This window comes from Conger conger, chromosome 7 (assembly GCF_963514075.1).
Source record: "Conger conger chromosome 7, fConCon1.1, whole genome shotgun sequence".
Classification (NCBI taxonomy): Eukaryota; Metazoa; Chordata; class Actinopteri; order Anguilliformes; family Congridae; genus Conger; species Conger conger.
This window is the reverse complement of record NC_083766.1, coordinates 38324971-38339601: the sequence shown is the minus strand read 5'-3', so window position 1 is coordinate 38339601 and position 14631 is coordinate 38324971. Positions and strand designations below refer to the sequence as shown.

General features: G+C 45.6%; 2 protein-coding genes and 1 long non-coding RNA gene across 3 annotated transcripts in view; 2 read left to right on the top strand and 1 right to left on the bottom strand.

Moving 5' to 3' along the window:
- The window catches only part of nf1b (neurofibromin 1b), a 118072-nt gene that overhangs the window by 43002 nt on the left and 60439 nt on the right, over nucleotides 1-14631 (bottom strand). The gene's annotated exons all lie outside the window — the stretch shown is intronic.
- LOC133132446 (oligodendrocyte-myelin glycoprotein-like) lies at nucleotides 6665-10200 on the top strand. Its single transcript, XM_061247892.1, has 2 exons — nucleotides 6665-6926; nucleotides 9048-10200. Exons 1-2 carry the CDS (start codon nucleotides 6913-6915, stop codon nucleotides 10198-10200), a joined length of 1167 nt encoding a protein of 388 aa, XP_061103876.1. The 5' UTR covers nucleotides 6665-6912.
- On the top strand, nucleotides 11774-13535 carry LOC133134113 (uncharacterized). The gene is made up of 2 exons (XR_009709248.1): nucleotides 11774-11824; nucleotides 12539-13535. It is a non-coding gene; the product is annotated as an uncharacterized LOC133134113 (long non-coding RNA).

Below are 14631 nucleotides of genomic sequence, written 5' to 3'. Positions count from 1 at the left end.
AGCAGATTAAAACAAAATGATAGTGTTGACTGTAAAGGCACATTTTTAAGATAAGCCTTTCAGAACAAATAAAAAAAATGTTTTCCTGTCAATGCTTTATTTTTCAGAAGTCTAAGCAATGAATAAAATAAAATAAACAGTCGCTTGATTTTTACCCCATTCAAATTGCCTGCATTCTTCCATTAATGACATTAATCATTTCTGCCCCTCGGCCAAAAGAGCAGATCTTCCCCCTGGTCTCAGAGGACAGTGAAACACTAACCTAGTGAGCTAATTCTACTGTACTGAATGCCTCTGTGCAGCGGCTGCTGCGTGGTCCTCTATGGGACAGCAGTGCAGGTACTGTGTGTGGGCTTCCAGATCATGCTGGGGCTCATACCAGCAACAATGAGGATCACACTCAGGAGCTGAACTGAGAGCTAAGGACGTGTGTGTGTGTGTGTGTGTGTGTGTGTGTGTGTGTGTGCGTCAGTGGGTTTGCTTACATGGCTTACATACAGTAAGTGTGAAAGTAAGGACTTGTTAAAGCAAAAATTTGTTTGTGAAACTGTTAGTGTGTGTGAGAGCGCATGAGAAAGGGCAGGCGTCAAACCACAAAACAAACACACCCCACCCTCAAATTCCCTCACCCAGCCTGCACAGAATTCCATTAAGGTTGACGGATGACAATTGCAAGCAAAAAAGACAGAAGGGGCAAGATTCAGATCTCTCTAGACCTGGAGGACCAAAAACACAGAGGTGAAAATGGAGAAGGGTGGATGTACAGGAGAACTCAGGTGCTGCAGGAGTATCAAGAGTGACTTTTTAAACAAACAATTCATTTGTACAGCCAGACATCTACAGGAGAAAGTTAAGAGCAAAACAGCAGCAGCCCCACTGGGAATCCAACCCATAACCTTAGAAACTAGAAGCCTTGTGCTCCCAATCATTATTCTGCAGTGCCAGCCGAATGTCTGGCATTCAGCTACTGAGGAGCAAGTGCCAAATCGTCAGATAATGTGCCTTACAAAAGTCACCAGCCAATAGGCTTTCATCATTTGAGTGTGTGTACGTGTGTGTGTTCTCAGCAAATGTGGATCACTGCAAAAAATTAATAAATAATACAAATTAATAAATAAATGCTAAGAGATTGTTTTCAAAACTTTCAAAAAAGTTTTCAAAAATTTTGGCACTACTCTTAGTCAGCCACCCATTTTTAGGCGCATGCTCTATTAAAGCTTTAGGAGGATTTTAAAGATTTTTCTAGCATGGCTGAATTTCAATTTGCCTGCTGTGCTATACAATGTTTCACATACAGGCAGCCGATTCATAGAGAGAACAGGACTGGCCCATCCCACGCTGTGCCCTTTCACACTGCACTGCTCAGCAGTCACTAGCAGGCAGGCTGATGCTGTAAGACATCACACCCATCGATCATGCCACAGCTGAAGAGAGGGACAGGACTGCTGAATTAAGACTTCTGTGCGGCCTCTGCACTGCCTCTGCCTCTCCCTCCAGTTTCCAGTTTCCAGCTCCATGCAACTGCTTTATAGTCTTCTATAAGGTAAGGCGGTTAAAAAAAAACACCCCTGCAGTAACAAGTTATCTTGCTCACAGCCCCTCCCACCATGTCTCGCCTTCAATGTACCTCTCAAAACATGAGACTTAAGGCCTGTTTATAGTCGCAGTGACGTGCAATGGATGTCGCTGGTCGCAGTGACATTTGGTTTATACTCAGGGCGATTGGAGTGGATTTATATATATTTGCTAAGGAAAACAACCACAGTCAGGTGACAATGGAATGTTAATGAGTGTTCTGCGATTTCAGTCGAATGACGTACTGTCACTGGACTATAATTTGGCTTTATGAATAGCAGAAGGGCTGCTTATTTACAGGCCTAAATAAGAAGCAGAACCAGAAGAGATCGAGTTGTTAAGCAGTGCACCTTGGGAAAAAATGCCATCTGCAGCGAGCCAAAACCTCCATTAACTCTACTTAATCATGATTCAGTACCGAATCAAACATGAAGCCAAATTCCCATGATACCTCGTTCTGAGCTCCAAACAACCTCACACTTAACTTCCTGTTAGCCCACCTCCCGCTTCATTACACCACATCAGCAGTGATGGGCCACAGTTAGATGTGCTTCACAAGACTTAGATCTGTGCAGCTGGAAGAAAAGAAGAGTTTGAGGGAGAGAGTCAATTTGGAAAGGACCAGTGTTATGGTATTCCAAAGGTGCCAGATCTCAGGAAACACACATAGGCAGCTTCCGATACTACAGGGTGGAAATCAATTCATCAGGCAGCTTTAACCTTGCCATAACCACCCACTGTTAAAGCCAGGAGAGCCTTGCATGCAATAATTTTGGAAAAATATACACTCACTGAGTAGTTTACTAGGTAGACATGTACACCAGCTTGTTAATGCAAATATTTAATCAGCCAATCATGTGGCAGCAACTAAATGCATAAAGGCATGCAGACATGGTCAAGAGGTTCAGATGTTTTTCAGAATGGGGAAGAAATGTGATCCAAGTCACTTGGAATGATTGTTGGTGCCAGACAGGGTGGTTTGAGTATCTCAGAAACTGCTGATCTCCTGGTATTTTCACGCACAAGAGTCTCTAGAGTTTGCAGAGAATGGAGCGAAAAACAAAATACATCCAGTGAGCAGCAGTTCTGCATGCAGAAATTAGGTCTGAAGAGAAGGGCCAGACTGGTTGAAGGTGCCAGTAACGCAAATAACCACACATTACAACAGTGGTATGCAAAAGAGCATCTCTGAACTCAGAATGTGTCAAACCTCTTTAGTGGATAGGCTACAGCAGCAGAAGAAAAAAAGAAAAATTGGTATAATAACATGCTCACTGAGTGCAGAGTGCTCACTAAGCAATGCATGTAGAGCAGAAATTATTCCCCCTATTTATCCAAATCCAAAAAAGATCAATACATACCTGGACAACCAAACTGGACCAACTGGCTGAGATTTACAGACAAAAACAACATTTAGTGGCTCTCAGAGCCAGAGACACAGACAAGTTCCTCTGTAACCACCCATTAGGGCCATAGTTCTGGCCCCACTTCATGAAAAAATTAACATTTTGTGGTGTTAAGTTTTTAGCTGGCTATTCATTCAGGGCCAGTGTGGACATTCTGAAAGTTATAGGGTACCAAGATACTACCAGTAACAGCCATGCCACAGGACTATATCGGTTTCCTGTAGTAATAGTGTATGTGTGCTTCTCTGTGTGTATTGTATGCACTCAATATATGCTCCAAGCTCTGTAGGGCCACAGCTGCGTTGGGGATAGGCGTTAAGATGTGTTGAGGCCTCCATTAGTAGGCAGAGAGTCACACTGCCAGACTGCAACCATCAGTCAGACAGGGGTCCTGAAAGCATAACCTCTTTCAGAAAGGAGAGGAAGGTTATAGAAAAGAGAGTTCCACAAAACCACAAACAAAACCCTCTCTCGGTCCCCGTCAGTCATAGGTTTCCCTTTAGACAACCTCTATCCAGTGATTAAATGCATCCAATAGACAAAGAAACAGATGTTTCAGGCGGTCTCAGGTTACAGGGTAAAACAGCACATTAAAACTAGCTGTCACCCTGCATGTAATTTTCCGGAGCGTTCACAGTCCCAGAGGATTATCCCAAAAATAAGAGTATGGTTCTATTTCCGGAAACTAGTTATTGCTTGGTGTCAGTCACTGCCAGTATTACTGTGAACATGACAGAACATCAGGTGAAGACAAGGCATGTGAGAGCAAAGGACTCCAAGAAACATCTGTTCTCACTGCATTAGACTGAAGAACGCACGTGATTCTTTCCCTGCTCGAACAACTGTATCAAAGATGAGGCAGGCCCATGTAATTTAATTTCCTCAGATACAAGCTATTTTGTTTCATTACATTATGGGGAAAAAAAAGAACAATATCAACCAGAGGGGTCGTATAAGACTCTTTTTCATGCATTCATAGAATTCTTCAAACACAAAAAGTACAATTCAACAGCTGAATCTAAATTCAAATCCCTCACAATGGTTACAGTTTTTCTGACTGAATAACACAATCTTCCAACAGCATTTCCAAAGCTGAAAGTACTACGAAACAATGAAAGTACTAAGCAAAGACTTTTAAAAGAGAAAATTACAGGTTTAAAAGATCCTCCATCTTCTAACGTATTTCAGTCAGCAGTTTTATTGATTTCACATTATTGTTCTGACGGAAAATCATATCAGAGAAGTTTAAATGGATGAATGCAACCAGATTGAGACTAGACTGTTACTGAACATGACTGCAGTTTGTGCTGTGGCTTTCTATCTTTTTGCAATTAAATTCCCATCATCCTTAAGTCAGGTCAGCTAGATACAGTCTGATACAGTGGCTGAACAGGCTGAAACACAGCATACAAGTCTCCAGTATTAGGTACAGCAGGGATTTCACAGAAGAGGTAGCTTTTATGAAAATAAAAAAATGACACCCTTGTGGCAGTCAAATCTGCAATTCCACAATGCAATGCATTATGGAAGAGAGATTTCCTTGGGCCATTCCATGCCAACTCCAGGAGGCTGCACCACAGCAACTCTTGGATTTTGTGTGTTGGTAGACAATTACAGTACGAGATGTTAAATTGCTGAAAACTTGAGCTTCATGGTCCATTCAGTTTTTCTGGTAAAATTTGCCCGGTCTCATTTAAAAACGTTGTGGTACGAAATGTGAACAAAATTTGGTGGTCCATACCTTTGCAAGGAAAAGCTGTAAATCTTTGTAAATTTATATGTAGGGTTTTGTATTTACAATTCATCTCTCACCTCAGAATGCACAAAGATGCACTTTTTTTTTTACGAGGTCAAGTTTTGTTTATACAGCACTTCCAACTATTCTACCTTCATACATCTTCACATGCCTCTAGCACGCTCATAATCTAAAATGTAAGCGTTTGAATGCCATTACCAGTATAACCGATATGAATGAAAATACCCGAAAATTAAAGCTGACAGACTGCACTTCAACATCATTGACATAGGGGTGGCACGGATGGTGCAGTGGGTAGCACAGCAAGGAGGTCCTGGGTTCGAATCCCGGTCGGCCGGGGCCTCTCTGTGTGGAGTTGGCATGCACTCCCCGTGTTTGCGTCGATTTCCACCGGGTACTCCAGTTCCCTCCCATGGTGTTTGGTATTGCTTCGTTGTGCTGTATACCCTTTAAAAAAATGGATTTTTGCACAAAAATCGCCAGCTAGCTATGTTAGTTTATTAGGCTAGTCATCAACAAAGTCAGTTCATTGGGCTTGCCAGCTAGCTCCTTTCTACACTATACAGTGGCAATAACAGTGTTTAGGCCAGCTAGTTAACTAGCTAGCTATTATAGTTACACTTTTAAAAGAAAAAGCCTTACAACAAAAAAAATGATGTCATCCGTGGATAAGAAATTTGGACAGGTAAACAGCTAGTGGGCCGAATAGATTCTTTCAGCAAAGTTCTCAGCCAAGGGTTTTTTTTATTTATTTTTTATTTTTTAAATGTTTGCATTTGCTGAAAGCCTCAAAAGACAGGAAATTAAATTGATTAGCCATAACGTTATCATTAGTCTGCTCTCCATCAAGGTATCAGCATAGGTCTTTGACAACATGAATTGTATATATTACATACAACATTCATTCCTAGAGATAATCAAAGTGATTTGTGGGTGACACTATCACTGAGTGACTGTGAATGCAGAGCAGTTAACCATGACTTTAATTGGTCAATTAGTTTTGGACAAATGTTAATAATTATGTATACGCCCATATAGCTATATACATACTGCTGCTACACTTTTATCCGGAATGACACGCAGTAGGCCTATATGAATATGACCATAGTAATATACACATTATACTCAACAATATATACTTCATTGCAGGATCTATCAATGAATCACACTAGTACAAAAATGGTATGCGATGGACCGACAGTTTGCGCGCAAGCTATATTCAAAGAGTGATACAAGATATGTGGTCCCAAAGAGGACACATTGGACATAATAAATAAATATTGCTTTAGAAAAGTGCAAAAGCAGTATTTTGCCTCTCAATTTAATATGCTAAATTGCCAATACACTTTACAGTACACTACTCTTAAGTTTCTGAATTCTGAGAGGTTTGGATTTTAAACAATCTGCCCAGTGGTGAGCACATGTTGTTTTACATACAGTAGGAATTATAAAGGGCTGTACCATATTAATTTCCTGTCTTTTCAGGCTTTCAGCAAATGCAAACACTTCACTTAAAATATCATTTTTTGTGATAAACTGGTATTCATCTGAGCACAACCAGCATCCGCATCCTATTTTCAGACATTCCTCAGGTAGCAGGCTTTTGTTAACCAGCTAGGACACAATGTGTGCGCCAATGTGTCTGTGTGTGCAGGTGTTTGTGTGTGCGCGTGTGCACGTGCCTGTGTGTGACAAATCAGTCCGTCGATTGAGTGGATCTCGACTGAAAAGATTGGAGTCAGCATCCTCCCCACTCCACAACCACCCACCCCATCCACCCCATCCCCAAATCATCAGCAGAATGGGCCGTCTCTGTGCTGCACCTCTCCATCCGTCTCCCTCCCTCCCTCCCTCCCTCTGAGATAGCCCTTCCCCTCGTAGTGCGTTTCGGCAGCCTGCAGTGGCAGCACCGGCATTTTTCGGACGCTCCGTCAGGCCAGAGCGACAGCGCTACCCCTCCACCCTCGCAAGCCGGCGGAGAAAAGAGGACAGGGAACACGCAGGAAGAGGGGAAAAGGTGTGTGCAGAGAGGAGGGGCAGGGCCAGGGGGGAAAAGAAGGTAACCTACACCGGGAAATATACCCACAGTCTGCGGACCCGGATAGCGAAGGAGAGCGAGAGCAGAAGGGAGAGGGAAAAAGGAGAGAAAGACAAGGAGGGGGAAATGCCTGCAGAATGAAGAGGACTGGGTGAGTGATTTACGGCTCGGGGAGGAAAATATCAGGGGGAAATCACACGAGAGCGGAGACACACACACACACACACAAACACACACACACACACACACACACACACACACACACACACAGGTACATGTAAACATGCAGACAGGCACACGAACGTATACACAGGCATACGCAGAGACGGACACAAGCATAGGCACGAACACGTACACACACACACACACACACACACACACACACACACACACACACACACACAGGCATATACACAAGCATATACACAGGCATACGCTTACAAACACACACACATTCATTCACCCAGTGGAGTGTTTGAATCTCTGCCACAATTGGTGGGAGGACTGCAGCAGAGCCGGTTCGCTCTGCAGGAATTGGGCTCTGTACTGTCAGCTCAGAGATGCCACTGCTCTCTTTTCCATGGAAACCCATTTAGCCGCTCTCCTTTCTGCCTTCTGAAGGGAACAAACCAGCTCACTCAGGTTTATTCCAGAAACTCAGACCAAAGAGCTTGCAAGCATGCTAATCAACATGCAAACGTTATTCGCCCTGACTCACATAGGCTTCTCTGTAGGTACATAAAAATACATACATACGAACATCTACGGATATATGCAGCTATAGGTTGGGCACATACGGTATTGCACCCTCTGCCCCAGGTTCCTGAAAACGTGCACACAGTAACCGAAACGCACGGACCCATGTGCACACAGCACGCACATGCATCCCAGCAGCCCATGTCCCCAGATGTACCTGGTGACGCCACACACCGAACGTGCTCAGTGGGACTCGCTGCGGCAGCAAAGCTCAGCTGGCAACGAGTCAGGAGAGCAAGACGAGACGGGCCAGCGAGAGCCGCGTCTCTCCCTCCTCTCTCGAACCTGCACAAAGCAGCCGGGACCTGCGCACGGCTAATTTGGAGCGCCAGGTTTTGGGCTTGCATGTCCTGGGCTCCTGTGCATTTGTAGTGAAGAGACATGGAACCGTGACTTGAGTATTCCAGGAAAACGGAGCTGTCGTGGAATTACTGAATATGCACTGTGATACTGTCAGTCATACTGTCAGTGGAGATATGCCTGCTAGAAAAATAACAATTATGCTGACTGAAAATATTCCTGAGAAATATGGCTTGGTTAGGAGAAGCATGATTAATAGCTCCAAAAAAAGTCATTTTAGGAAGAAGTAGAGTGCCTTCAGCTGGTAAAGGTGCTCTATAATCTAGATATAGCTACATCAAGCCTGAGCTATGTCCTTAGCTGTCTGTGCCTGGGAACCTCTGGCAGGGTAGCAGTTAACATTACCAAGCACAGATCTGGTCGGCACAAGGTAGCAAAACTCCCAGTGCTTGGCCAGGTAGCTATTCACAGTTACAGCAGTTCCGCACAATGTCTACACACACAATAGAACAGGTCTGCCGTTCCCCTAATCAGATCTACTATGTGGCTTGTGTAAAAGTGATAAACAGATAATAGGTAAGAATATCAGAGTGTCTGCACTTCATTTTCATTGGTCCCTGTGCAGTGACTCAACAGTTCAGTTGCCAGTTCTACAAATGTAAAAAGGGGGGAAAATAGCCCCCTCACAAAAAGGCACTTAACAAACTACCATCCTGCACAAGCATGGGAGGCCTTACGCAGAATCTACAGGTGCAGACTGAACCCAGCCCATCAGGAAAACTTGCCTATCGTATATCCCTCTTCAAAACAGTCAAGCACAAATTCATCCAGGTGTTGCATGGACCCTGCCTGGTTGAAAAACAGCCTTCAAAACAGAGCTGCCTTTCCATAAAGTATACTTGCTCAACATTGATGTACAAACAGCAGTGCATCATGGCAACAACATTAAATACATACGCAAGCCGGGGACAAATTACTTTGCAATGATACAGTGAATAATACTTTACTTTGAGATGCTCTCATAACACTCACATGTAAAACTGGTGTGCAACTTACCTGCAAATCACCAACATTATAAAAGTTAACCTCAGTTTTGGGAATTCTCTGCAAAGGATAAAGGGGCCTAAATCCTCAGCATTAGATCTGCTGCATGTTTCTTGGTGTCCTGTAAGCGTGTGACCGGTCCTTGCTCCTCTCTCTGGTCTCTGCCCTACAGGAGAGCCCTTACCATGCCCGGGTGCGGCACTGCGGCCTGTGCTCTGCTCCTCCTGTTCGGGCTGCGTGCTCTGGCCGTCTGTCCCCACGCCTGCTCCTGCACACGCACGCACAGGGTGGTGGACTGCTCCAGCCGCGGCCTGAGCCAGCTGCCCGAGGGCCTGCAGCACAACATCCGCTCGCTCAACCTGTCCCGAAACCGGCTGCAGGACCTGGACGGGCTCCTGGGCCACTTCGCCCACCTGCGCACCCTGGACATTTCCCACAACCAGCTGCCCCGCATGCCCAGCCGGCTCCCCCGGGCGCTCTGGGAGATCCTGGCGTCGGGCAACCGGCTGCGCTCCCTCGAGAAGAACGACACGGCGTACCAGTGGAACCTGCGGGCGCTGGACCTGTCCGCCAACGGGCTGGAGCGGGTGGTCTTCATCAACAACACCCTCCCCGACCTGCGTCTGCTCAACCTCAGCCACAACAAGTTTTGGACCGTGCCCACCAACATGCCGTCCAACCTGGAGACGGTCGACCTCTCCCACAACTTCCTGGTGCAGATCCTCCCGGGCTCGCTCGACCGGCTGCCCCGGTTGAGCCGCTTCTACCTGCACGGGAACCGCTTCTCGTCCGTCGGAGAGCCCGCCTTCGGTCGGCTGGACGGGCTGCGGCTCATCACCCTGGACGACAACCCCTGGGCGTGCGAGGATGAGGAGAACATGACGGGCCTGCTGGCCTGGACGCACCAGACCTCCGCCCGTGTGCTGGGCTGCCCCTGCCACACCCACCACGTCTGCGGGGAGGCCCGCCCGGGCAGCACCGGGGCCTGGCGCTACGCGTCCTACACCCAGCGCCCGCTGGGGGCCGGGAACCGGCAGGCGGGTCGCCTGCCCCTGGAGGCCGTGACCTCTGGAGGATGGTCCTCGCTCGGGCAGCCGGACGACAACGACACCTCCAACTTTTCCCTGCCGGCAAACCACCTCCTTTTCGGGGGCGGCTTCTCCACTGCCGGCACGAGCACCACGAGCACCACGCCGCGGTCCAGGAAGGCCAACAAGGCCAAGACGGGGGGAGTCAGAGGCACGAACCTGGGGCTCCGGACCTGCGCCCCACACGCCCTCCTTCTGAACGTTTTACTGGCGACCGTCGTCTACAGTGTGCTTTGAACTCTGCCAAGAAACTTGTAAAACTCATGGTCTCACAATAAATGCCCCTTTCAATGGCAGAGGAATGCCGTGGCCCAGAACTGCCGTTTCTTATTTGAAACAATGTCTGAATTTGAAAACATGCCTAGTGTGTGCATCCTTTTCAGGCTCATCCAAAATGACAATTGTCATGAATTGAATGTAGGAGGGTGGTATATGGCTTGACTGTGTATACAATCATCTATACAAATAGCTAGCAATGGAAATATACACTACTGCTCTTAGCCTTTCAGTGTGGCTGAATGCTGTTCTCTCTGTATCTGTGTACCATGCTTGTCCATTGTAGGATGCGGCTGCACTTTGTGAAATAAGAAAAATCCAACTGGACCACTGTGTGATTTTAACAGTTTATAATATACGCGGTGCTTCACATATGACAACTGCTCAGAACATAAAGGCCTCTGACGTTGACAGACCGAGCAGCGACCAACAGCCATTTGAAATGACTGGATTCACCGGCATGGTTTTTGCGGTGTGACGCGGTGTCCATTCCTCACATTCGCTCTGCTGCATGATTTTTCGCTTCCGAGTTTCTGATAGCGTGAGTAGGCCTTTATCTACCACACAGTTCACGCACGTTTGATCTCAGGAGCACAGGCTCGTAAAACGGCACTACCTGCCAGCATCATCAACTAATAAAATACACCACAGCGAGGAATAAAATCACTGACTTTTAAGGGTGACCACAAGGACTATAATCATTACCCTTGCATGATGTGATTGACTAGTTTTTTTCTGAGCAGAAAGAGGTGCGAAAGCTTTATGTTTGTTCTGAGTTCAACCGGAACTAAAAAGTGATGAATTACGCACCCGGAGGGGCTACTGCCTGACTACACTGGAAAACCAGCCGCACCGCTGCGCCTGAGTCAAAGTGTAATTCCGCAGACCCACCACCAGGCGGCACAATGAACCCGCTGCAGGCACTGTACTGACAATAAAACTCAACTTCTTTGTTCTCGTTTTCCCGTGGGCTCTTTATCACACAACAACACACACAAAAGCAATGAAAGTGTGTGAATGGCCAGTACATGAAAGGAGGTCAGAAAATGAACAAGTCCCCCAAACTCCTCCCAAGTCATTCTTAAAGTGCTTGAAATCAAGTGCAACAAATGTAACTTTTTTTTAATGCATTCAAGGTTAGGTATTTTGTCCCACTTGGGTTTTCAGCATGCAAACTCCTGACTATGAGCCAGTTTCCCAACCAAATGCACATGCTGCACAGGAATTAATGGCACAGGGTCCTGCTATGGAGGTTGAAGCATATTTTTCTGTAAATCACAATGAGTGAATTAGTGAAAATAAGAGGCGTACAGCACAATAACAAACTGTGTGAGCAAGGGCATGCATCACAGCGAGGCACCTTCCCTCTCCACTCAGTGCTGTTGTCAGGTAAAGTTTTTTTTTTCCTGGTAAGACTGCCTTTGTGATGCTGAAATGATAAGCCAATCAGGAGGCACGCCTTGACCACATCAGCAATGACATCACATTCTGAGGGCAATAAAAACCTTAGATGTGCTGAGGCGGGACTCAGTCAGGTCTGGCCAGAGGGATTTGCTGTACCGCTCTTAGCAGCAGAAACACACAGGTGAGTGACTCCATCCAGTCCTTTCTCTAGTGCCTTCTGTGGCTGAGGACATTTCTACATAACCAATGCAACACCAGACATCTAACGGATTATTTTGCACAGATATTGAAAAAAATTACATTGAAATAATGAACATGAACACCTTTGTATGGTCCCTTTGCTATCTTAGGGCTTTGCTAAGGGCACTAATTAAATAGAAATAAAATAGGAAGTCCGTACTTTTTTAACTTACTTTGTGTGGAGGTTTGCAGAAGGAATAGAGCAGTATTGAATGCAGTGACCCTAGAGGAAGTCTGTATGTGACTGAGCACAGTATCACTCTCACAGGGAGCGCATAGATATACATTCGGAAAATATAATTCTGTACAAGTTGTATTACTGAGAGGTTGACAGCACATCGCCGGAGTCCTCTCCTCTTAGTACACCACTTAGGGCCATGAGTAGGGAGGGTTTATGGGCAGTCTATAGCCTAGTGGTTAAAGTGCTTGACTAGAACAATGAAGGTTGGTAGTTCAAGTCACAAGATGAGCTGTTGGACCCTTGAGCATTGCTTAACATTACCCCCCAGAGGGGACTGGTCCTTGCTTAGTCTAATCAATCGTAAGTCGCTCTGGATAAAAGCGTCCGCTAAATAAATAATGTAATGCAAGTTAATGGAAGAGGCTTGAACCATGTAGGCGCGACTCATCCTGGTTTCTGTGTGCCTGGTTTCAGACACAATGGCTTTAAAGGTGGCGATTTGCCTACTGCTGGTGGCTTTAATGACAAGACCCTGGACGGTTGAGTCCAACTCCACCACAATGTGGCCGACAACCGCCAATAGCAGCGCCACGTCCCCGGTGCCCTGCGGCGTCCTGTGGGCCTTCGGTCCGCTCACGGTGGCCCTCACCTCCACCGCCCTCCAGCACGGCGCTCTCCTGTAGCCTGCTCCACCCGGCAGCCTGCCTCCTGGGCCCACCATAGAGCTGCACTGCAACCCGACTCCAGGCCTTCCCACCCCTAGTACATCACCAGCCCCACCTCACCACCTCACCACCTCATCACCTCTCCACCTCATCACCTCCCCACCTCCCCACCTCTCCCAGGACCCCACATGGACTTTCAGTTAAGAACCCTAATATTTCATAACACGGGCAAAACACTAGATTTCAGTCCTGTGCTCTTCTTTTTTTCCCACTTTAACGAAAGATTATGCCAGGGAGTTATTTTTTTTAGTTAGGTAGGCATACTGTATAAAATGTTTAACTTTTCTGCAAAAACAAAACTGGAAAGTACAATTATAAAACCCCACAGGATGATACTTTGAAGGTAAAATGAGGGGCCAGCAACGGTGGGAGAAAAGTAGTCAGGTAATCACAGCAAAAAGCAGTGAATGGTAGGCTGATCCAGGAGGGGACTACCAGATCACACACAAACGGAGGAGAAGACACACCCATACTCCGAGGAGAACCAAAGGAGATTGCTGTACTTTTTGTAATGCTTAAACCCATTTTTATTAATTTAGCTGGCTCCAAAAAAATTGGGTTACAAATAGAAACAAGAACCATTTGTGATCATTAATGATGGCAAATTTATATGACAATCAGATGACATTATACCAAATGTAATGGAATGACGGTACATGACATACAGCATTTAGCCAAGAGCAAGCATCTCATCTCTATATCCTGTTTTGAATCAATCATTGGATGAATAAATGCAGCTGAAGATTGTTGCGTCTTTCTGGTGTTTTGTGAGAAGCGTGCCCCATTCACGATTTTCGACATGAAACCACCCATCACCACTTTTAAATCAATCTCAATCAGTTCAGTAGGAATAAGAGATGTGCATGACATAATAAAATCAGCTTTGAATAGTTAATAACTGATAAGAACTACAATCTAAATATTCACCCACCCAGAAAAAAAACAACACTGTCATCGGTGTATGATTTGCCGATCAGTTACTAAAACATTATGTACATGCATAGTTCATCTGGGTTTTGAGTTCTAATTAATTAACTTTGAAACTATGCAATCAGCAGCACTGTACAGCCAAAATAAAATAATCATTAAACAGATTAGGCTTATTTTACTAAGCAGGTTTTTAATTGCACATTGATACCATTGATACCAGGAAACGAGACAAACAACAAATAGCTCTCTGCAGGCCACTACGGGTTTCAAGGGAAATGTTTACTGTATCGTGCGGCACTGCTACACCTTCTCAGACTGCCTTTACTTCAAAGGGAAGTGTATTTACATGACAGCCAGGAGAGCATACAGTGGTTACTGTACGCATGTGACTGCTTTGACCACAATAGACAACAGGAAATTCTATACGACTTAGCCAGTCATCTCACTCTCACAGTAGCTAACAGCAAAAAAACACATATTTAACTGATAATAGCACTGATAGCTGATCAGGAAGGCTAGCCTGTTCCATTTTTTATATATTTTAGTTTCAGTCACTCAGCAACAAACACTTGCATACTTCCCAATATGTTGGGAAACTAGCTCAGGTGACAGACAATGCATGGGACAGATATGGCCTGAATCAGAATGTACAACGTAGTGGCCGCAGATCGAGGAATAATGTAAGGAATCAGAGGATATAGCATGTACTTTTCAGGATACCCTCACCCCTGAACCAAGAACATTCCAGTCGCCTTGGACAGGACTATCACAGACACAGAGCTCTCCAGACAGTTACGACTGTGACAATGGGCACTACCGTTACTTATCAAAAAGATCCAACGTTTCAGTGGAACAAAGGGACGGGAACCGAAACACCATTTGTGAATGACCTACTTCACACAATATCCGAGA